Source organism: Brassica napus, chromosome C3 (assembly GCF_020379485.1).
Source record: "Brassica napus cultivar Da-Ae chromosome C3, Da-Ae, whole genome shotgun sequence".
Taxonomy (NCBI): Eukaryota; Viridiplantae; Streptophyta; class Magnoliopsida; order Brassicales; family Brassicaceae; genus Brassica; species Brassica napus.
In genome coordinates this window covers 13,599,622-13,621,220 of record NC_063446.1, presented here as the reverse complement: position 1 = coordinate 13,621,220, position 21,599 = coordinate 13,599,622, and the positions used below count along the sequence as shown (strand labels likewise).

The 21,599-nt window shown below is 37.7% G+C and overlaps 4 protein-coding genes and 1 pseudogene across 4 annotated transcripts; 4 read left to right on the top strand and 1 right to left on the bottom strand.

Annotated features, from left to right (window-relative positions):
• The first annotated feature begins 282 nt into the window (after window positions 1-282).
• Window positions 283-1,743, top strand: LOC106420779 (nematode resistance protein-like HSPRO2). Its single transcript, XM_013861623.3, has one exon. It carries the CDS (start codon window positions 377-379, stop codon window positions 1,643-1,645), a length of 1,269 nt encoding a protein of 422 aa, XP_013717077.2. The 5' UTR covers window positions 283-376; the 3' UTR covers window positions 1,646-1,743.
• Window positions 1,744-3,023: 1,280 nt separating this feature from the next.
• On the top strand, window positions 3,024-4,984 carry LOC106420802 (eukaryotic translation initiation factor 3 subunit F). Its single transcript, XM_013861652.3, has 6 exons — window positions 3,024-3,381; window positions 3,728-3,807; window positions 3,910-4,139; window positions 4,297-4,418; window positions 4,516-4,629; window positions 4,719-4,984. The coding sequence occupies exons 1-6, from the start codon at window positions 3,136-3,138 to the stop codon at window positions 4,806-4,808; spliced, it is 882 nt and encodes a 293-aa protein (XP_013717106.2). The 5' UTR covers window positions 3,024-3,135; the 3' UTR covers window positions 4,809-4,984.
• Window positions 4,985-9,314: 4,330 nt separating this feature from the next.
• On the bottom strand, window positions 9,315-11,258 carry LOC125584298 (annotated as a pseudogene).
• A 3,317-nt stretch (window positions 11,259-14,575) lies between these two features.
• Window positions 14,576-16,476, top strand: LOC106420685 (uncharacterized acetyltransferase At3g50280-like). The gene has a single exon (XM_013861524.3). The coding sequence runs from the start codon at window positions 14,916-14,918 to the stop codon at window positions 16,350-16,352; it is 1,437 nt and encodes a 478-aa protein (XP_013716978.2). The 5' UTR covers window positions 14,576-14,915; the 3' UTR covers window positions 16,353-16,476.
• A 3,120-nt stretch (window positions 16,477-19,596) lies between these two features.
• On the top strand, window positions 19,597-21,566 carry LOC106420585 (signal peptidase complex subunit 2-like). Its single transcript, XM_013861446.3, has 5 exons — window positions 19,597-19,853; window positions 19,940-20,091; window positions 20,219-20,300; window positions 21,051-21,193; window positions 21,285-21,566. The coding sequence occupies exons 1-5, from the start codon at window positions 19,752-19,754 to the stop codon at window positions 21,382-21,384; spliced, it is 579 nt and encodes a 192-aa protein (XP_013716900.2). The 5' UTR covers window positions 19,597-19,751; the 3' UTR covers window positions 21,385-21,566.
• The last annotated feature ends 33 nt before the right edge of the window (window positions 21,567-21,599 follow it).

Below are 21,599 nucleotides of genomic sequence, written 5' to 3'. Positions count from 1 at the left end.
AATAAAACGATAATCTTATCATAAATATAGTAGAGATTAAAGTGTATCGTATCATCTTGAACCCCAAAAAAAGAAAAAGATTATCCTGAAATTAATCCAATACACAGTCCCATTTTTTTTTTCTGAAAATAGATTAAAAATATTCAAATTAATTCAAGAGAAAAAAAAGAGACCGCGTCGCTTGACTTTCGAAATAGTAACGTCGGTATTCCATTCCACACGCCTTTCGCCCTTCCCTATCATGCTCTATCCACTTCTCTCTATATATAAACCCTCCTCCTCTCTTTCTCTACTCATAAAAATTCAATTCGAATTAAAAGAAAAAAAAAAAGAAAACCAAAAAGTTTCGAAAATAGCGCAGAGAGATTATACAAAAATGGTTGATATGGATTGGAAGAGGAAGATGGTGTCATCGGAGCTTTCTTCCAAGCTCCACGTCACTATTCCGTCTCCTTTCAAGGTCCCCGTATCCTCTCCCATCTCATGCTCCGCTCCGGCAGCTTGCTCCGCCTACGAGCTTTACCTCCGCCTCCCTGAGCTGAAAAAGCTCTGGTCGTCTCGTGAGTTTCCGCAATGGAACGATGAGCCGATTCTCAAACCGGCTCTCCAAGCCTTGGAGATCACTTTCAGATTGATCCTATCCGTTTGCTCCGATACAAGACCTTATACAAACCACCGCGAATGGAACCGACGGTTGGATTCTCTCGTCACGAATCAGATCCAGCTTATAGCAACGATCTGCGAAGAGGATGAAGAAGGCGATCGATCAGCTCCACTCGGCGATAAACGGAGCTCGCTCAGCTTGCTACCTCACCTAGCCACGTGGCGCAAATCGGAAGCGTTAGGGAGGAAGATCTTGTGCACGATCGATAACGAGATGCGTCGGTGCAAGTACACGCTCGGACTCGGAGAACAGAACATCGCCGGGAAACCGAATCTCCGGTACGACGCCGTTTGCAAACCTAACGAAGTTTACAGCCTCAAGGATAATCCGTACGCGGATCACATCGAGAACGAAGAGAATCAGACTCTCTACGTCCTCCACCAGATCCTCGAGTCGTGGATCCACGCTTCGGGAAACCTCTTGAGACGTATCAACACGAGGATCAGCGAAGGGAGATTCGGAGACGCGGCGAGCGATGTGTACTTGGTGGAGAGGATCTGGAAGCTTATGGCGGAGATCGAAGATCTCCACGTTCTAATGGATCCTGAGGATTTTCTGAAGCTGAAGAAACAGTTACAGATCAAATCCAACGGTCAAAACGATGCGTTTTGTTTTAGGTCTAGAGGACTAGTGGAAATGATGAAGATGACGAAGGATCTAAGGGAGAAGGTGCCGGCGGTGCTGGGTGTTGAGGTTGATCCCACCGGCGGTCCGAGGCTGCAGGACGCGGTGATGAGGTTGTACGCTACGAAGGGAGATTGTGATAAGATTCATCTGCTTCAAGGGATGCAAGCGGTGGAGGCGGCGGCGAAGAGATTTTTCTTTGCGTATAAGCAGTTGGTGGCGGTGGTGATGGGAAGCGCGGAGACGAGTCAAGAGTCGCGTGACTCGCTGAGTCAGATATATATGGAGCCGACGTATTTCCCGAGTCTTGACGCGGCGAAGACGTTTCTGGGAGAGTTCTGGAGTCACTTGGGATGAAAGTAACGGTTGTTGTTTTATATATAAATTAATTTTGTGTGATTAGACATTGTAAGTTACCGAAAATTTTGGAACATTTGAATACAGTTCATTTTATATGGTGTGTGGTCTTCTATCAACGACTAGTCTATGGCGCTGTTCCTTTGTATATCTAGAAGATGCATCCAGTTCATTTTATATGGTGTGTGGTCTTCTATCAACGACTAGTCTATGGCGCTGTTCCTTTGTATACGTAGAAGATGCATCCAGTTCATTTTATATGGTGTGTGGTCTTCTATCAACGACTAGTCTATGGCACTGTCTGTTCCTTTGTATACGTAGAAGATGCATCCAGATAGTCTATCGACATATGTTGTTCGTTTCTTCATTTCGTTTATGCATCCAGATGAATCATCTGAATGTAAATATGTTCGTTTGCTTTTCGTTTTTTTAACTTAAATCTTCATCTAGGTGGACTTGTTAATAAAATGACAAATATATTTTTTTTACGTTTCGGCGGAAAAATAGCATTTTTACGGTTTTGGCGAAAAATATTTTTGTGATTTTTGACGAAAAATGTGTTTTTACGGAAAAGTGCATTTTTTTGGTTTTGGCGGAAAAATATGTTTTTATGGGTTTGGCGGAAAATACGTTTTTGCGGTTTTGGCGAGAAAATTGCATTTTGCGGTTTTGGTGGAAAATATGTTTTTGACGAAAAAGTGTGTTTTTACGGGTTTGGTGGGAAAAGTTTTTTTCGCGATTTTGGCGGAAAATGTGCATTTTTTTTGCCTTTTTGACGGAAAAAATGCATTTTTGCGTTTTTGCCGGAAAATATTTTTTGCGGTTTCGGCGGGAAAATACATTTTTCCAGTTTTGGCGGGAAATGCGTTTTTCCGGTTTTCGCGGGAAAATGTGTTTTCCACTTTAGGCAGGAAAATGCGTTTTTCCATTTTTGGCGGGGAAAATTGCGTTTTTCCGGTTTTGGCGAGAAAATGCATTTTCCGGTTTTGGCGGAAAAATGCTTTTGTGGGGTTTTGGCGCGAATATGCAATTTTTTCGGGGGGGAGGGGTTTGGCATGAAAATGCTTTTTCGGTTTTGGCGGGAAGGCGCGAATAAACATTTTGGTCCAAAATCAATTATTGATATGATTTAATCACAAAACAGCTTCTTTTTAATATTTATATTTTTTTTAAAGTAATCATTTTCTTATTTACAAAATTTAGGTCATTTAATTTTTATAAAAATTTAGTTTTTACACAAAAAACACAAATATAAAAATTAAATTTAAAAAAAAATTAAAACAAAAATAAACTCGCCTTTTGATTTTGAAGCATGTAACTACCGAATCTCATAATAGTCCAATAAAACAAATAATGGGCCTACTGCTTGGCCCATTAGCGGCTAATCTATCTCCGCTGATTCATCCATCTCTCCTCTACCGCTCGCATCGGAAGCCCTAGAATCTCCAGACTCGCGCCTGTCACCGTTCTCGATCCTCACAATCTCAACCATGGCGGCGACGAACGAACACACCGTCTTGCAATTCGTGACTCCGTCATCGACGGCCTCCACAACCACCCAAGTGCTCACAGCGCGAATCCACCCACTTGTTATCTTCAACGTCTGCGACTGCTTCGTGAGACGACCCGACTCAGCTGAGCGAGTCATCGGCACTCTCCTCGGATCTATCCTACCCGACGGAACCGTCGATATCCGCAACTCTTACGCCGTCCCTCACAACGAATCTTCCGATCAGGTTCTGAATCCTTCTTACAAATCGCTCTGTCTTCCCTTACGTACTATGTTCCTCAACGTTATTAATCTAGATCTGTTTGCTGTCTGAAGAGAGCAGAGCTATGTTCTTGTGAAAGTGTGTTGTCTATAGGAGAACTGTAAACGAATGAGCAAGACATGAGTTATGTTCTTGTGAGAATTTGTTTTCTATAGGATTAGTGTAAACGAGTGAGCAGACATGAGTTCTGTTCTTGTGAGAATGTGTTGTAGACGAATGAGACTGTGCCACGTGCTTAGCTGTTTCATTCAGCCTACCTGAGCTTGTGATGGTCATGCACTTTGAGGTTAATGGTTTGATATGGATGCAGGTTGCTGTGGATATTGATTACCACCACAACATGTTAGCTTCACACCTTAAGGTGAATCCGAAGGAAGTAATCGTTGGCTGGTACTTCTCAGTTTCACTCATATTATCACATTGATCAGCTTAGTGATGATTATTTCCAATGCTGTGATAGCTGATGGAACAACTTTTATTGATCTTCCGTAGGTATTCTACTGGTGCTGGGGTCAATGGCGGTAGTGCACTGATTCACGACTTCTTTGCTAGAGAAGTCACCAACCCTATTCACCTTACCGTGGACACTGGGTTCACTAATGGTGAAGGTACCATCAAAGCTTACGTCTCTTCAAACCTTTCGCTTGGTGACAGACAACTTGCTGCACAGTTTCAAGAGATTCCTGTTGATCTCCGTATGGTTGAGGCTGAGAGAGTCGGATGTGAGTATCCTATCTTATTTTAATCTCTCGAAAACAATTTCATATATGTATTGTCCTTGTCATGAGTTTCTGCTTGCTGATACAGTATCTAGAGATTGTATCCTTCTGATTTGTGAATGAGTGAACTGATTAAGAAAACATCGTTTTGATTCTGCAGATGATGTCCTGAAGGCAACAGCTGTTGACAAACTCCCAAATGACATGGAAGGAATGGAGCAGACAATGGAGAGGCTGTTGACTCTTATCAACGATGTTTACAAATATGTTGACAGTGTCGTGGTGAGCTTATTATACCCTTAAACAAAAAATAGACAAGTCTATCCACCATAGATGCATATGATCGTTATTGATTCATAGTTTTAATGAAATTTCTCAGGAAGGTAAGACATCTCCAGACAACAACATAGGACGATTTATTGCAGAGGCAGTAGCATCCCTTCCCAAGTTACCCCCACAAGTCTTCGATAACCTCGTGAATGATAGTCTCCAGGTAAAAAAGAAGAATCGCAAAACTTTCAAAGCCTAAACAAAACATTTTATTATAACTAATGGATGTGTGTATTGTGTTTGTTGTTGCAGGATCAATTGCTTCTGTTGTACCTATCAAGCATAACAAGGACACAGTTGAGTCTAGCGGAGAAGCTAAACACAGCTGCTCAAATGCTGTAATAAGCTTTTGTTTTGATAAGCAAGGTTTTGCTGAAAATGTGAAATGTTGCTTTTGATATCATTGTTTTTGACAACGTTTGTGTAAGATTCGGTCTCTTGTTGTAGCTTTCCTAAATTGCAACTTAGAAACAGACAAGAGTCCTTTTTCATGAGTTAAATTAAACGAAGTTTCAATAGAGTTGTTCATCAATTAAACGAAGTCATTGATTATGACAAGTTTTGATTGTGATCATGTATATGTCTCTTTAACTGTGCCTTGCTGTTATCCTGAGAATTGTTTCATAGAAGTTTTTCAACTGTACCTTGTTGATCAGAACTTAAAAACAAAACATAACAATGCTAAAACGATATACAATTTATTATTTTATCTTTTTTTTTCTTTCTAAAAGGTGCAAATATGCGACAACTATTTAAGCAATGCTTAGACACCATATACAATATAATTTATTTATTTACGGAGTTATTATTTTAGTAAAAATAATCTTTTAAATTTATATTTTAAAAATATGTTTATTTTATGACACTATGTAGTAACTAAATTTTAAAGATATAATTTTTGAAAAACATATGAAATTCGAATCTACAAAATTTAATTCATATGAATTTCATATGTTTATAAGATTATTGGATATATTTTATATATCTTGAATCCCTATTATAAAATAAAATTTTGTTTTATATGTAATTCGAGAAAATAATACTAATATATTGTAATAAAAATGAATTTAAAAAATGAATTTTAGACAAAAATATACTATATTTTTGTTTATATTTATCTAAATTTGTTGTAAATATTATTATTTTATTATCTTATTAAAATTATATTTCATTTTACACTATTTTAACTTAAACCGAAAATTTATTAATTCGTCGTACTAATTTATAGAGTTCATATTTTACATGGATATTTGTTTCTCCGTATTTATACATTTATACGTCATATATCACAGAAACAATAGGGTCTCTCAATGACCCTAAATATAGGTTGTATATACGGTCATATATAACAAATATAACAATATACTTAAGCCGGTCTATAGATAGGTCAACATTAAAGGCATGCATGCACCTGTAATGTAAGTGAGCAACTTGTATACATTGTTTTAGACTTCTATACAATATTATTCACAATAATCTAACTTATCATTCCATTTCACCCACCTTCACTCTACGGTTATTGATCTTCATAATCTTAGCTTTTTCTCTCTTCTTTACATAGATGTAGCATTATACGTATCAACCAATATATTAATATTCGAAAGTTTTAAAGTAGTGGCCTACTAAGCTGCTAAGGCTACATTGATCTCCGCCGAAAATCATTTAGAAAACGTTTTGTTAGTTCTTTAGATATTGCCTTTTTAGAACTAAAATTACATTTAAAAAAAACAAAAAATCACATTTTGAGAACCTTAGATCAACTAGACTCGTTTTCAATATAAGAAAACACATGTTTCAGTGGCTATCTACGACTATATAATTATGACTCAAGAGTTTCGGGTATCCAAAAGAATCCACTCGGTTCGATATTTGAACATGACGTCCGACCTCATATTTATTTCATAACTAAATTAATTCTAAAAATTGCTTTGTTAATAATGTGTAAAACCAAATGGAACCACCATCGGTAGTCCCGTGTGATACATTATGACATGATCTCCAATCAAAGTACCATACATGGTCCCGGTTTAACTATTAGTGTTAAGTATTTAACCATAAGCTAGACTGCCGAGATGTATCCATACAGTTTCGTGTAGGTACAAAGTCGAAGACAGATAAAACATACGGAGAGTCGTATTGACGTAAAAGTCTAATAGGGAATTTGCAGTGTCTACAATTTTAAAATATTTTTCTAATTTAAAGGAAAAGTTATAGAATTTTTTATAAAGTTGGAGACCAAAACTAATGTTTCATCCAACCTAAATTCAATGCATAGCTATTTTTTTAATGGTCAGTTGTTATATACCTATATTTGTCTCAATCAATCCCTCGTATAGTAGTTAGTAGTAGAAGACTACTATAGTAGACTAGTAGTGGTGGTTTTGCTTATATTTAATAATGGGCATTACTACTTACCTCTATAAAATAATGTCAGCTCATCTGTTATTCTTTTTTTTTTTGTCTAAATATTCAATATAGTTTTTGGAGAATAATTATATTAGCTAGTTACTAGAGAGTTGGATTATTTCCTTTGTAGCCAATTTAGGTCTGGATTCGATGCATTCACATGACATAATGGGTTCCAAACTTCCAATATAAAAGTTTTTGTCTATTAACTATCAAAAATAACAAAACTACTTTTGTTTATCCCAGAACCAAAAGAATACTAATTTTTGTTTATCCCTCAACCAAAAGATGCTGAGTGCATGGTAGATAAGCACATAATGCATTTAATAGTTTATAGTGAACACTAAAAAAAAAAAAATAACCGAAAGGAACTATTTTAAAGAAAATGCATAGAGATAATTAGTACTTTGTTATATAGATATACAAAGTACAAATAAAAATTTCCAAATTTTCTTTCAATCCATAAATTATCATGTGTAGGAGATGTATGAATGTATCAGATGTCTCATTCAAAATGATTGATAGAGAGTTGATATATATATATATATATATATATATATATCTATTGAGACGACATTTTGAAGACTAGTTATAATAGTGATGATTGAACATAGCGAAAAACGGAACTTGACAAAGAATGAAAAGATTTTTTCTTTGTTGTTAAAAAAAAAAATGAGTCAAAGAATGAAAAGAAAGTGATAAATAGAAATTTAAGCTGTGGTTGATGACCAACACTCCTTGGTTCAAAGTATGTTGGTATGTTCATTTAGTTAGCGGTGCATGAACCAACATATATATAGTTTGTTTTTTTTGCTAACTAATGAACCAACGTTTTCAAGTAATATATACTTAACAAAAAAAAAAAAAAGTAATATATACATTCTACTGATTATAATAAGTACACAATAGTACATTTTCACCAACGAGGTCTTGTCAAAGGTTAGACTTATGTTGTCATAATGTATAAATTATGCGAGGATAAGGAACTTCCTTTAAAATATACTTTCATTCTCAAGCATGAGATGCGATAAGATCATTCCTACATATTTATCTGAATTTTGTTGAAGATTAATAATGTCATCGTTAAAAAGTTATATAATGCAATTGACGACACTAAGAAAACTTATCAAACGCAAGATGATAACCTGAACTATCAAACAATATGTAAAATTTAAAAACTAATCTTAGTTTTGTTAAAGACTGATATATATAAAGCCATCTTTAACCAAATACTATTGTAAAAATATGAGTTATTTTTGGGTTCACCCCCTTCACCAGCCAATAGGATTTCATTATTTCAAATTCGATATCTTTTAAAAAAAGAAACAAAATATTATCAAGTTATATTATGTTTTTAAAATAAAAAAGTTAAAAAAATAGCAGTTACAGAAAAAAAATTAAAAAAATCTTTTTAAAAACACTAAACCCTAAATCCTAATCCCTAAACCCTAAATCATAAACCCTAAACTGTTGGGTAAACCTAAATCCTTGGGTAAATCTTAAACCCTTGGGTAAATCCTAAACCCTTGGGTAAACTCTAAACCCTAAACCCTTGGATAAATCCTAAACTCTAAATAAAAACACTAAACCTTAAAACTCTAAACCCTAAATCTTAAACCCTAAACTCTTGAGTGTTTTAGTGTTTAGTGATTTTGATTTAGAGTTTAAGATTATCCTAGAGTTTAAGATTTATCCTAGAGTTTAGGGTTTATCCAAGGGTTTAGGGTTTAGGATTTAGGGTTTAGAGTTTACGATTTAGGGTTTAATGTTTTGCTGACGACGTTAAAAATATTTTTTTTTTGTAATTACTACTATTTTTTATTTATTTATTTTTACCTTTTAATTTTAAAAAGATAATATAATTTGACAATATTTTGTTTCCTTTTTTAAAATATATCAGATATGAAATAATACAAATCTATTGGTTGGTGAACCCCGGGGGTGAACCCAAAAATAAGTCTAAAAATATTTAAGCTTTGTTTTATGACAAATAAAACGCTTGTTAAGAAGGAATAATGGCAGCGTAATATAATGTTCTATAAATTATTAAACAAGAAAAAGAAAAGCAGATAGTAAACCATTTTATTTAATTCAAAGAGAAAAACAAACCATTTATCAGGACGAGAGCGGCGGCGATTTCAAAAACCCTAGATCTGCTCCGACGATACCGGCGCGTCCGCGCGCGTCAGGCCGTCGGGAGCTCCGATGTTCAGTAGTTAGTCTTCGTCTTTGCTTCACGATCAAAACCCCTTTCTTGCCGCTTTGTTTCCGGTCTCTGGTCAGGCGTGCAAGGTCTTCGGCGTTGGTGGAGTCCGGCGAGCTCTGGAGTCGAGACGCGGTTTGTTGCTGGGGTTCTGGGTGGTGGAGTCGGATTTTGAGGCCGACATAGAGGTCGTGTTTCCCTTTCGATTTTCTCTCGAGGTCTCCTTGTTCTTGTTAGTGTTTTGGTCTAGTTGGGCTTTTGGTGTTGTTGGTTTTGGTTGGTTGTTTGTGCTTGGCTGAATTAGAGTGGTAAGGTTTGGATTTGGTATTAGCGTTTGTGTGAGGGTTCTTTTTTCCCTTTGGCTGCTCTTCAGAGTTTGGGTTTTGCTATGAGTGGGATTGAACAATTGGTTTAGCAGACTTTTGTCTAAGGTTAATGGGTGCGGTGATTGCTTGTCTTGTGTGGTTCTTTGTCTGGGAGTATCCGGTGATATTATGTTGACAAGGCTTCGTAGTTGTGGGGTTTAATTGAGCTTCTTTTTAGGATTAAGTGGTCGTATGGGATTGCGCCAGATCCGTATCCGAAGGTTGTGTTGATCGAATTTGCGGTCCCTCTTGTCGGAGTATGAAGTCTCATGTTCTTGGAGTTTGGACGTTACCGTTTGGCGGGCGTAAGCAGCAGCGGTAAGTCGTGGTGTGACGTTAAGAAGTGGATGTTATCGTGTGCGGGTTTGTAGCAGCGACAATATTTTCCTGATCATTGGCCCGTGCTTGTTTCTAAAGTCTGTTGAATTATTTTGTTTAATGTTCGTTTGTAGTGATTAGTCGTAAATCTACTAGTCGAGTCTTCGGGTTCTACAAGTGGTTGGGATCGTTGGCGTGCCGAGTGCAGCATCGATTTTTCCAGATTATTGTTATCTGCTACTTTTGAGGTCTTTTGCACTGGTTTGTCGCATGCTGTGTGTAGCTATATCTAGTTTCTTTGCTTTGTTAAGATTGTGTTTGAAAGTTGCCCCAGTGTGGGTTCTAGCTGCCTGTTCTTTGGGCTCTTGTCTCTGGGGATGTCTTGTATCCGCCAGCTTCTGTATTGAACTATCGTGTATTTCAGTTATGAATGAATTTCAATTTGAGGAAAAAAAAAACCATTTTATTTTAATTGTGATGATCATAAAAGAATCACATCATAGGAGCGTAAACAATAAAGGTTGCTGATCATTCTTCTAACAACTAAACACTTCTCAATTAGTTGCCTGGTCTCTGGGATGGACGTTGTCAAAATAAGCCTTAATTAATTAGTGTTAGCTTCAAAAGCATCACGAGGCATATGAATTATACCTCCAGTCCCTGGCGCTACCATATTCCCCGAACCAGATCCAGTACCACCAGTTTGTGCTACATTGCCAGACTTTGCTCCATCATCTTTCGTGTCCATTTTCTTAAAATCTTGAAGACATGAGTTTAGATTAATTAAGAGGAGTGAAAAAAAAGGTTTTGTTTTGGAATGAGAACAAAACTTTAGAAGAGTTGGGTGAATTTATAGATGGTAATTGATCAAGTTACTCGAAATCAACACTTCCCAAGGTTATATCAACAAAACCGTTGTTTTTTCAGTCAATACGAAGTGGAAGTGAATTGGTAAAGGGAAAGAGCCTTGTCTTGGGAAGCTACTTGGGTGTTTCATGACGCTTGGAAATCACGATCACACAAATTATTTAAAATTTGTATACACAATGATCACCTGCTATAAGTAGGGTCCGAATGGTAACTTGCAGAACAACTGCGGGATAAATGCAATGCAATTCAATAGTAACAAAAATGTGTAGATATATAGGTATATGTAGAGATTTTTGTTATTATTAACGGCGATGCGGGGCAGTTGGTTACCATTCGGAGCCATATACGGCTCTGAATTCTCTTGAACACATATTCATATACACATATATCTACAGATAGAGCTGTAAATTGGGTTAGTCCACGTCCATTAGCCCATATCCATTTATTGTTTGTGGACAAAGAATGACCATGTCCATTAGGAACAATGTCCATTAAGGACCAGACCCACTAACACATATGTTTACATGAGCTGCCATGTAGTCCATAATGGAACATATAAGAAAATTTTAAAATTTAATCTATAAGCCTACAAGTTTTACAGTTTTGGCGGAAAACTTGATTTTGCGTTTTTGGTAGAAAAATCGATTTTACGGTTTTGCCGGAAAAGCTTGGTTTTGACGGACAAACTCGATTTTGCGGTTTTGGCAGGAAAACTCGATTTTCCAATCTTGCAAGGAAAACTCAATTTTTCGGTTTCGGCGGAAAAACTCGATTTTACGGTTTTGGCGGGAAAACTCGATTTTACGGTTTTGGAGAGAAGATGAATGGAGAGTAGGAGACTGGAGAATGGAGAGACGAACGTAGAGACTTTCTCTGATGGAACTCAGTTTCAATCGTCAAAGAGTCGCAGAAACTCCATTTCACGATGAAATGAAAATTTCCAATTTTTCACCAAATTTTGGAACCCCTATAAGTGTTTTTTTAATTTGGACGCCCATGTCCATATTAACCAAATCCACAAACACCCATAAATTAATTAGTTTCTCAATTTTGACCATTTAAAGCCCATCTGAAAATATGAGTATAACTAATGGAAGTCCAAATATATTTGGACATGGACGCCCACTGGACAGCCGACCCATTTTTCAGCTCTATTTACAGAGTTCCTCTCGCATTCCAATGGTTTGCCTGCATCCACCATCTCATTTATAAATTAATTATATCATCTTTTTTTTAACAACAAACTAACTATATCATCTATTAACCATTATTTTACGTGAATTCACACGTTTTTATAGATCATATCTTAACTTAATTATACATATTACATTCCACGTACAGAACATAAAAGCTTAGTTTCAAAAAAAAAAAGAAAAAACATAAGAGCTTCACTCGAACTGTCACCCTGTCATACAGGTGGTAGATCTGAGAGCGTCAGCTTAATCTAGCTAGCGATAGAGATATTGATATATACTTCAATATTTGATCAACAACTAAATAATCTATATGTTCTACAAAAACTAAATAATCTATGGTTTGCAAAAATCAACTAAATGACTTAGTTTCATATATAATTCAAGAACGAGAATAAATACAACGTACATATATTATATATACCAATAAATAAATTCCGGTTGATTATGTTTTTAATAGGCATGACTGATTGATTATGTATCAATTTATCCATATAATATCGAGATCTATACGTACATTAGATCAGGTGTAGCCTGTACTGCTGCTGTACGGGTCAATAAACGCTCCGAGTTAGACACATGTGTTTATGCCATGTGTGATAATTAATCCCTTGTTCACAAATCACAACACAAAACTCACGTAGTAGCAGACACTAGCCGTTCGATGAAAGTTAACAAACGTTGTTGTAGTCCCAATCCAACGGTCAAGGAGAAGCAGAAGACTTCAAGGGGCAGTTTGTAATAATAAAATCTCAGGGACGCCGACAAAACTGAAAATGACGGTTAACGATAATATTCGTATTATAATTGCAGAAACCGACACTTTATAGTAAAGTTAGTTCAAATATAAGCTATGTTTAGTACTATTTAATAATCTTTTACAATACTTTAATCAATACTATAGGCGTATGAAGTGTTGTGACAGTGGCCAAAGCTGTTGGAACTAGACTGTATCAGTTGAATATGAGATTCCTTACGCCGACTTTTCTCGGGATTTAAAGAATGACAACCCATTAACAGAGTGATTTACAATGTTTTAATTAAGCACACTTGCTAATTAGTGTTTGCGAGTTGATTGATCTTTGATTAGTCTTTTTAATTGTTTGTTTAAATTCATACATGATAAACGGTACAAAGGGTGCGTTACAAGTCTTCTTAGTTCAGATACCCCATGCAAATTTCTAGGAGTTCGAAGGACGTGGTTGTAGATTTTTCATATCTTTGTACATATAAAATCTTTTGGATTTGAGGATCTTAAGCTCTCATATGGTCAAAGATTTATGCAATATTCATCTCTTTTTTTTTTTTTATCAAATGCAATATTCATCTCCAAATTGTCCTACTCTACCTCAAATACACAAAACCAGATTTTGCCCATGTTTAAGTTTATAGAATTCAGTAACCTTTTCATCACTATTTTGAAATTTTGACTTGGTTGATAACTAGTTTTTGTTACATATTAAAATAATAACAGTATATACAGTATATCAGAGCACACATATCGTAGCATAATAACCAAAACAAATACAGTTCCCTCGGTAGCACTAAGTGCGTTTTTCCCGGAACCGACCGGATCAGCCGATAGGGTTTATAAAAAAAAAAGCAAAACAAATACAGTACTGGATTTTCAGAATCGTATGATCCAGAGAAACAAAACAAATAGTATAGGAAATGGCTGAATATCTTTCTTAATTTTGCAACACATATATACAAAAACAGTCGCCAGTGACGCAGTTCAGTCAAAAATATGTAACTCGTCCATAACATATTGACCCGACCGTTCCCATTGGTTAGCTATTCGTCTAACACACTAACCAGGGCATGTACACGCCACGTTGATTCATGAGCCTCGAGAGTCCAGAATCTGCAGTAAAGTTGGGGATTCAATCGAGAATCTGCAGTAAACTTGGGGATTCAACACCAGTATTTTGCGCACTCCGATGCAAACCCCTTTCTTCAGATATTCTCTTCGAATTGAAGCAATACATATTAACCTAAACAATAAACACAACTTGGCTGCATACTATACATACATATATATAACATATCCTTACGTACATTGGATTACTGAGATTTATGGAGGAACTCTTTTGAAATTATTGATTTAAAACCTCATGAAACCTATGGGATGTAAACGTTCTAAGAGCGGTTTCAAGCATGGCTCATAGTGTTCAGTCAAATTTTCTAATACTTTTTTTCTGTTTTTATAGATTGTTTATCTAGAAGACTACCTTTTCTTTTCACAAAAAAATAATTTCTTCAATTTGCACAGTAGTTACTAATTAGCACACTTCATTTTACAAAATAATTGCAACTGTGGAACTATTCACTCCATTTCCCAACAAATTGTAGAATTATTACTATTTCTATTTCCTCCACCTATTTTTATCAAAAAATCATTTTGAAATCCCATTATAACATTTATAACAAAAATATAATTTACAGCAGATAAATCTAAAATGATGATATCATTACAATAAAATTATTTTGTATTAAAAAAACATCAGGATATATTTAAATAATTTATTAACATATGTTTAAAAAAAATCCAAATTATATATTTTGTGGAGAAAATAACAACAAATCTGATGTCACCACGTTGTCCTCTAAATGCAGTTTAAAGTCATTGCTTAAAACCAGTGGTTGATCATACAAACTGAATAATATTGAGTCGATTTTATAACCAACAAAAATTGAATGATTGTCCATCATCTTATCTTAACCAACAGTCTTGTTTTTTTCTAAAATGTTTTACACTAGTCGCATATATTCACTCTGTGTTTGTTGATTTAGCACCCTTTTACACACAAAAAAAGAGGATCAAATTTCCAGACATTCAGAAACAAGGAAACAATTTCGCAAAGTACAGAAGACACAAGTTGAACACAAACTCCAATTAAATAAATAAAAAGAAATAAAGACAAATCAAAGTTATCCACATCATCATATAGGATTCATGAACCTCTTCATCATCTTCCAACTATATATATACATACCTCTTCTCACCCATTCTGTTATGTCATCACACTCATATCCATCACACACCATTTAAGCACTGAGAGCTTAAAAACAGAACACGAAAGAGCCTACAAAAATGCCTTCTCTCGAGAACTCTGTAACTTTAATCTCAAGAAGCAGAGTCTTCCCTGACCAAAAGTCAACGCTCGCTGACCTCAAACTCTCCGTCTCCGATCTCCCCATGCTCTCTTGCCACTACATCCAGAAAGGCTGCCTCTTCACTCGCCCTCACCTTCCTCCGCACGCGCTTCTCTCTCACCTCAAACACTCTCTCTCTCTAACCCTCTCTCACTTCCCTCCTCTCGCCGGCCGTCTCTCCACCTCCCAAGACGGCCACGTTTTCCTCTCCTGCAACGACGCCGGCGCCGATTTCGTTTTCGCCGTCGCGGAATCCGTCCGCGTCCGCGACGTTATCGGCGGAACCGACGTTCCGGACGTCGTGAAAAGTTTTTTCTCGTACGACGGGGCGGTGAGTTACGAGGGACATAACAGACCGATCCTCGGCGTTCAGGTGACGGAACTAAACGACGGCGTTTTCATCGGGTGTTCCGTTAACCACGCCGTGACTGACGGAACGTCGCTGTGGAATTTCATCAATACGTTTGCTGAGGTGTCTAGAGGAGTTGAGAATGTGACACGTCAGCCTGATTTTACGCGGGAGAATGTGCTAATCTCACCGGCTGTGCTCAAAATGCCTCACGGTGGGCCCAAGGTGACGTTCAACGAGAACGAGCCGTTACGGGAACGGATATTCAGTTTCAGTAGGGAACAGATTCTTGAGCTGAAAGAGATGGTTAACAAGAAGAGAAGCTCGACGGTGGGTAACGGCGATATTAACGGATTTGAGGTGTTTGGGAAGCAGAGTAATGACAAGCTTAACGGAAAAGAGAACGGTAAACTGACGGAGATGTTGGAGAGTTTGTTAGGGAGGAACGACGCCGTTTCGGTGGAGATCTCGTCGTTTCAGTCTCTCTGCGCTTTGCTGTGGCGTGCGATCACTCGAGCGAGGAAGCTTCCGAGCTCTCAAACGACGACGTTTCGGATGGCTGTGAACGTTCGCCACCGTCTGAGACCGAAACTTGATCCGGAGTACTTCGGAAACGCGATACAGAGCGTGCCGACGTTTGCGACCGCGGGAGAAGTTCTGTCTCGTGATCTCCGGTGGACCGCCGATCAGCTCAACCAGAGCGTGGCGGCTCACCAAGACGGGAAGATTCGAAGCGTTGTGGCGGACTGGGAGGCGAATCCGAGGTGTTTTCCTCTCGGGAATTTCGACGGAGCGATGGTCACGATGGGGAGCTCGCCGAGGTTTCCGATGTATGATAACAATTTCGGGTGGGGAAAGCCGGTGGCGGTTAGAAGCGGACGGGCGAATAAGTTCGACGGGAAGATCTCGGCGTTTCCGGGGAGAGATGAAAAAGGGAGTGTTGATTTGGAGGTGGTTTTAGCGCCGGAGACGATGGCTGGGATAGAATCTGACGGCGAGTTTATGCGATACGTGTCTAAACAGTGACGGTGTTAATGAAATAACGTAACGGATTGTTTTTGTTTTCCCTCGAGAACTTAACGGTATAATATTGTAATGTATCTCTTGTAAGTTGACTCTATATAAAATGTTTACATATGTTAGTATGTTACATTACATTCTGGCGTTAAAAGTTTTGGATTTGATTAAAGAAAAACATTACAGCATAGAAATGTCATGAAAGTGTGTATGGGGAAATATGAAACTAAAAATTCAAGAAGAGATCAACTATAAAGTAAGAGTAGCAAAGCCATATGCAGTTTTATTTGTTTTGAATACAGACCCACAAAAAATGCCAAAAAGACCAAAAGACACTCTCCGAGTCGCATTCTTCTCATGTAGAAGCTCTGGTTCCAGTTGAGCCGCGTCCACATGGAACCTTTAATACGGTATGAGACAGCTTCGCGTTTTTACAAACCAGGAGTTGGCTTCACCTGAGAGTCTCAACCCAATATTAAGACAAACTCTGTGATACATATTGAAAAATGTTTCAGATACGAGAGGTTTATGATGAAGCTGTAGGATCCGCTTCATCAAAGGTTTGAGGGCGCCTTATCTCTCGGAAGCTCGCGGCAACCTCTTTGTCATCTCGGTCCTTACCATTTCCCTTGGTCCGAGCTCGTTCCGTTGGCATCCGTTTTCAATCAGTCGCTTTGTGACTTTGCTCTAGGTTTTAGAACTGTATTAAATAAGTCTGGTTGTTTAGTTTCTTTATTTGCATCTCTGCTACTAGTCCCCTTTCTAATCTCTGTCAAAAATGTAAAACTTGGTACGATAATTTTAACATTTTACCAAAAAAAAAAAAAAAGCTGGAGTGACTGGCTTCTGGAAAGGTGTAGTTCCGACATTGATCATGGTATGTGGAGGCTTCTTTTTTTATTGTTTCTGTAGGTGCATTTTCTGACAGGTTTTGAAAATTTTACAGGTTAGTAATCCATCAATGCAATTTATGTTGTACAAAGACAATGTTAGCAAAGCTGAAGAAAAACGTGCCATGAAGGGTAGCAACAACGTGACCGCTTTGGAGGTTTGGAGTCTTTGGACTCTAGCATTTGATTAATTTGATAAAATGTTTCTTGCTCTTTGTTACCATTATTTTCATGTTTTCTTTCCCCTTAGACAATTGTTCTTGGAGCTGTGGCTAAACTGGGAGCTACAGTCACAACTTATTCTCTCTTGGTTGTAAAGTCAACAGGTCACAACAGGGAACAAAAGACAACACTACAAATGTTTTGTTTTCTTCCTCTTGTTTTTTGTTGTAAGATCATTAGTAAAGGTCGCAAAACTCATGTCCCTCTTGTTTTTTTCTCGGGTTTGGAATTACAGGAACTTGATGCGATCATGAAAGGCTTTACGGGTTCTACAAAGGGATGAAGATTGTTCAGAGCAATTGCTGCAGTTCTGTTCATGATCAAGGAGGAGCTTGTGAAGGGTGTTAATCTATTGCTCTCAAACGCGACTTCTAGCAAAGTCAAGTCCAAGCTAGGATTTAAAAATAGGATGGTGCTAAAACAGAAAAGAAAATAGGATTGAAATACATTAATAGTTTAAAATTAAAATTCCAATAATTTGTTAATTAGTTATCACAGTATTGGAGAATGTTGTTCATTTCCTGTTGCAATTTATTATTGTAATTCCTACAAGAATATCGGTTTGTACGATTCTATTTCTTAAAATTTGGCAGACTTTTTTTTTTTTTTTTTTTTGTATTTTTCATATCATTTCTGGGTGCCTCTGATCTGATCACTCCACAAAGAAATAAAAAGTGAAATCCTTAATATATTGGATTTTAATCTAATTGTATTAAGAAAAAAAATCTTCAGCAGATAATCTTATTCCTTAGTAAGTAGTTACATGTAAACATGTAAATGGTAATCGCTCTAAAACTCTCTCTCAAAATTTTCTTTCGGCGAAAACCCTAGCCTCCCATTTGGGTGTCCGGCGGCGTGTTTCTCTTCCGTTAACGCCGGTCACCCCCCTTCTCTTTTGTTTCCTTCTTCTTGGCCTTTCTTCTCCTTCTTTCTATATGTTTCCTTTCCTGAGGCTCTGTTCAAACGCCACCGTACGGTGTAGGTCTGGCGTGTCGGACCCGGATCTTCGGAGAAGCGAAATGGAAGAGCGGATGTGCGGTTTCTTTGGTCAAGCGGAATGGCGGTGGTTCAGATCTGGAGTCAGATCTGGATTTGTGGAGAGCTTTGTCTCTTTCCTCTGCCTCCTCTGTTTGATCTTCTCGATATGGATGGGTTGGTTCGCTTGGCTGAAGACGCTTAGGGTCCCTCAGACGGTGGAGCTGCGGTGTTTCTTCCGTTGTTTCGTTGGTCCTCGATGGCGTTCTTTCTTAGGCCGGTCAACCATTCTCACATGGGCTTCCATGGTGTTGCTTTCGTTTCCAAGCCGGCTTGATCTGTTACGGGTTCTCCGTTGTAGGGGCGTGTGCAAGGAGGCGAGTAGTCGGTCTTGTCAACCACGACTAGCCTTTTCGATGGCGGCACGTGCGGAGTCAACAAGGACTGAGGGCTGATCTAGGGCTTTCCTGGTCCTCTTCGCCTTCTGGTGGAGTAGTGGGCTCTGCCTTTCTGGTGCAGGTTCGATAGCGTGTGGCGGTTCATGGCTGCTCCTTCTCCAAATAAAGCTCGGCCTGTTTGGGGCGTGTGGCTTTGGTCTCGAGTGGCAGTCGTCGGTGCATGAAGTCCGCTGGCTGGGAGGGCTTAGCAAGCTGTTTTTGACAACCCACTCATAAAGAACTGGTCACCGGGTACGCCAAACTCTACCGGGTCCAGCTCTCGCTATAATTGCGGGTCGATTCTGTGGCAAGTGACAGTTCCTCTCCGATGTATCCTTTGTGTACTGCATATGTGCTTGAGTCATTTCATTTGTTTCCTTTAGGTTTGAGTTTTTGTTAGTTTCATTTTGCAAGTCTGCTGCTAGTTATCTTTGTCAAGTCCGTAAAAAACTTAAAATCTGGTAATGAAATCTTAATTTTTTTTTTCTTTTACCAAAAAAAAAATCTTCAGCATTTATTTAAAACAAAGGTTTAAGAGTAGTCAAATATATGATGAGAAAAAGTTATTTTAGTGAAGATGGTTTTAATTACTTAACTATGAAATATATATATAAAATAGGTTTAAATGTTTAATTGGCAATCAAAAACAACAAAACAAATTATTTAACTATGAAAAATAGACAATGATCCGTTCTAGGCCCATATAGCCCAAAAGATGCATGGATGAAACGACATCGTAATACACCAGTTTGACTGAAACGTCTCCGAAGCTCATCCAAATATCGTCTTCCTCCTCCTCGAAACCAAATCTACACTCTGCGTTCTCGTCGGGAGCACGAGAAAACCTAAAGATCTGGTATTTTCGTCATCTGATCTGATCCGCCATGGAAGAGAAGAAGGAAGAATCGAAGAACAAGAATGTGAAGAAGGCCAATCTGTTGGATCACAACTCGATCAAGCACATCCTCGACGAGTCCGTCTCCGATGTAAGCCTTACTCTAATTTTTATTCACCTTCGCTTTCTCCATATACTCTGATATGTGAATTGTAATCTTCCTTTTGTCCTTCGTAGATCGTTACGAGCCATGGTTACAAGGAGGACGTGAGGCTGAGCAACCTGAAGCTGTTCTTAGGAGCGATTATCATCGTGGTTGCTCTCGTTGCACAGTTCTACAACAAGAAGTTTCCAGAGAACAGAGACTTTTTGATTGGATGCATCGCATTATATCCTTTCTTATTGTCAGTCCTTGCTTGGGTAAAGAGAACTATAATGTGTGTTGTGATTTGATCGTTAGGATTAGATTCATTGTGTGTTGTGGGAGAAGATGTTTGGTTTCTTTGACTATGGCACGTATGTAGTGCTGAATGGGGTGTTGCAGCTGATTCTGTTCACTAAGGAGAAGAATGCGATCTTGTTCACTTATCCTCCTGAGGTTTGTTTCTCGGACTGTTGATTGAGTGTCGATTTTTCCATTGGGAGAAGCAGTGTTGGATTGTTTGTGTTTTTATTCACTGAGTTCTTGTTTTGTATATGATGCAGCAATTGTAGTTTTCTGATTTAGGTGGCTAGGTTCTTGTTTTTTTTTTCCTATGATGCAACTCCTTCTGTTTTGTAAGGAATTGGAATTGTGCTTCTGAGTAGTGTTTGCGTATCTTACGACACCTTTGTTTGGGGCGTTTGAGTACTTTTCAATGTTTTGTTTGTTTAGACACGTTATTGGCAAAATGACTCTGGCATTTTCTCGTTTCTTTCGGTGTTTGCAATCAGTGCTGTCTCGTTCTTCATAATTGTTCAACTAAGTGGATAGTTATGGTGTGTAACATTGTCACTGTCACCGGCATGAAGAAGATAACTCCCCTCGTATAGTTTGGTATTCTAGAGGATAGATAACTCATGTTTTATTGTCACCTTGATGATGTCTTAAGAGATATGTAATCTTGATGATTTGTTAGTTCTAGATATGTGAACACTTTGGAGGCTGGTGTATTAAATAGTTTTTCGAACATTTCATCGGTTAGGTCTAGAACATCCAACAAGAAACCATTTCAATTTGATACAGTAATGTTCTCTGGTTAATATGCATGCACACTTGCATTTGTTTTGCTACGGTTAATGATTTAGCTCATCATCTGCTACTACGATATTCAAATCTTTGAAATGGTGGTTGGTTAATAATACGCAGGGATCATTCACCAGCACTGGTTTGGTTGTATCTTCAAAGCTGCCCAGATTCTCTGATGAGTACACTCTCACCATAGACAGTGCTGATCCAAAATCAATCTCAGCTGGGAAGTCAGTTCAGTTCACCAAAAGTGTCACCCAATGGTCTCTCTCTCTCTCTCCACTTCTTTCTTACACCCTCTATCTGCTTATCACATACTCGAGCTTAGTTATATTGTTTTTGTGTATTTTTCAGGTTCACCAAAGATGGAGTTCTTGTTGAGGGTTTATTCTGGAAAGACGTGGAAGCATTAATCAAGGACTATGCAAAAGAAGAACCAAAGAAGAAGAAATGATGATATGTTTGGAGAAAATATGTTCTATTAAACTTCATATGTTTCGGTTTACATAATTTAAAAATCGATTTAGACTTTTATTTAGAGATGTCATTAAGAGTATTCGAGTTTTTGTTATAGCAAAAAATTTCGAAATAGTCTGAGATCACTATTAGCCAAAATAAAAGGCTCATCTTCAATAAGTCAATGGCTCTCACATCTCAAGTTCATAACAC

Bases quoted from the DNA above. Each gene is read 5' to 3' on its own strand.
- LOC106420585 (XM_013861446.3), top strand. From the start codon at position 19,752: ATGGAAGAGAAGAAGGAAGAATCGAAGAACAAGAATGTGAAGAAGGCC. The intron at 20,092-20,218 runs ATATCCTTTCTT...TGACTATGGCAC, and splicing joins TTGATTGGATGCATCGCATT to GTATGTAGTGCTGAATGGGG. The intron at 21,194-21,284 runs GTCTCTCTCTCT...TGTATTTTTCAG, and splicing joins ACCAAAAGTGTCACCCAATG to GTTCACCAAAGATGGAGTTC.
- LOC106420802 (XM_013861652.3), top strand. From the start codon at position 3,136: ATGGCGGCGACGAACGAACACACCGTCTTGCAATTCGTGACTCCGTCA. The intron at 3,382-3,727 runs GTTCTGAATCCT...ATATGGATGCAG, and splicing joins ACAACGAATCTTCCGATCAG to GTTGCTGTGGATATTGATTA. The intron at 4,140-4,296 runs GTGAGTATCCTA...TTGATTCTGCAG, and splicing joins TGAGGCTGAGAGAGTCGGAT to ATGATGTCCTGAAGGCAACA.
- LOC106420779 (XM_013861623.3), top strand. From the start codon at position 377: ATGGTTGATATGGATTGGAAGAGGAAGATGGTGTCATCGGAGCTTTCT.
- LOC106420685 (XM_013861524.3), top strand. From the start codon at position 14,916: ATGCCTTCTCTCGAGAACTCTGTAACTTTAATCTCAAGAAGCAGAGTC.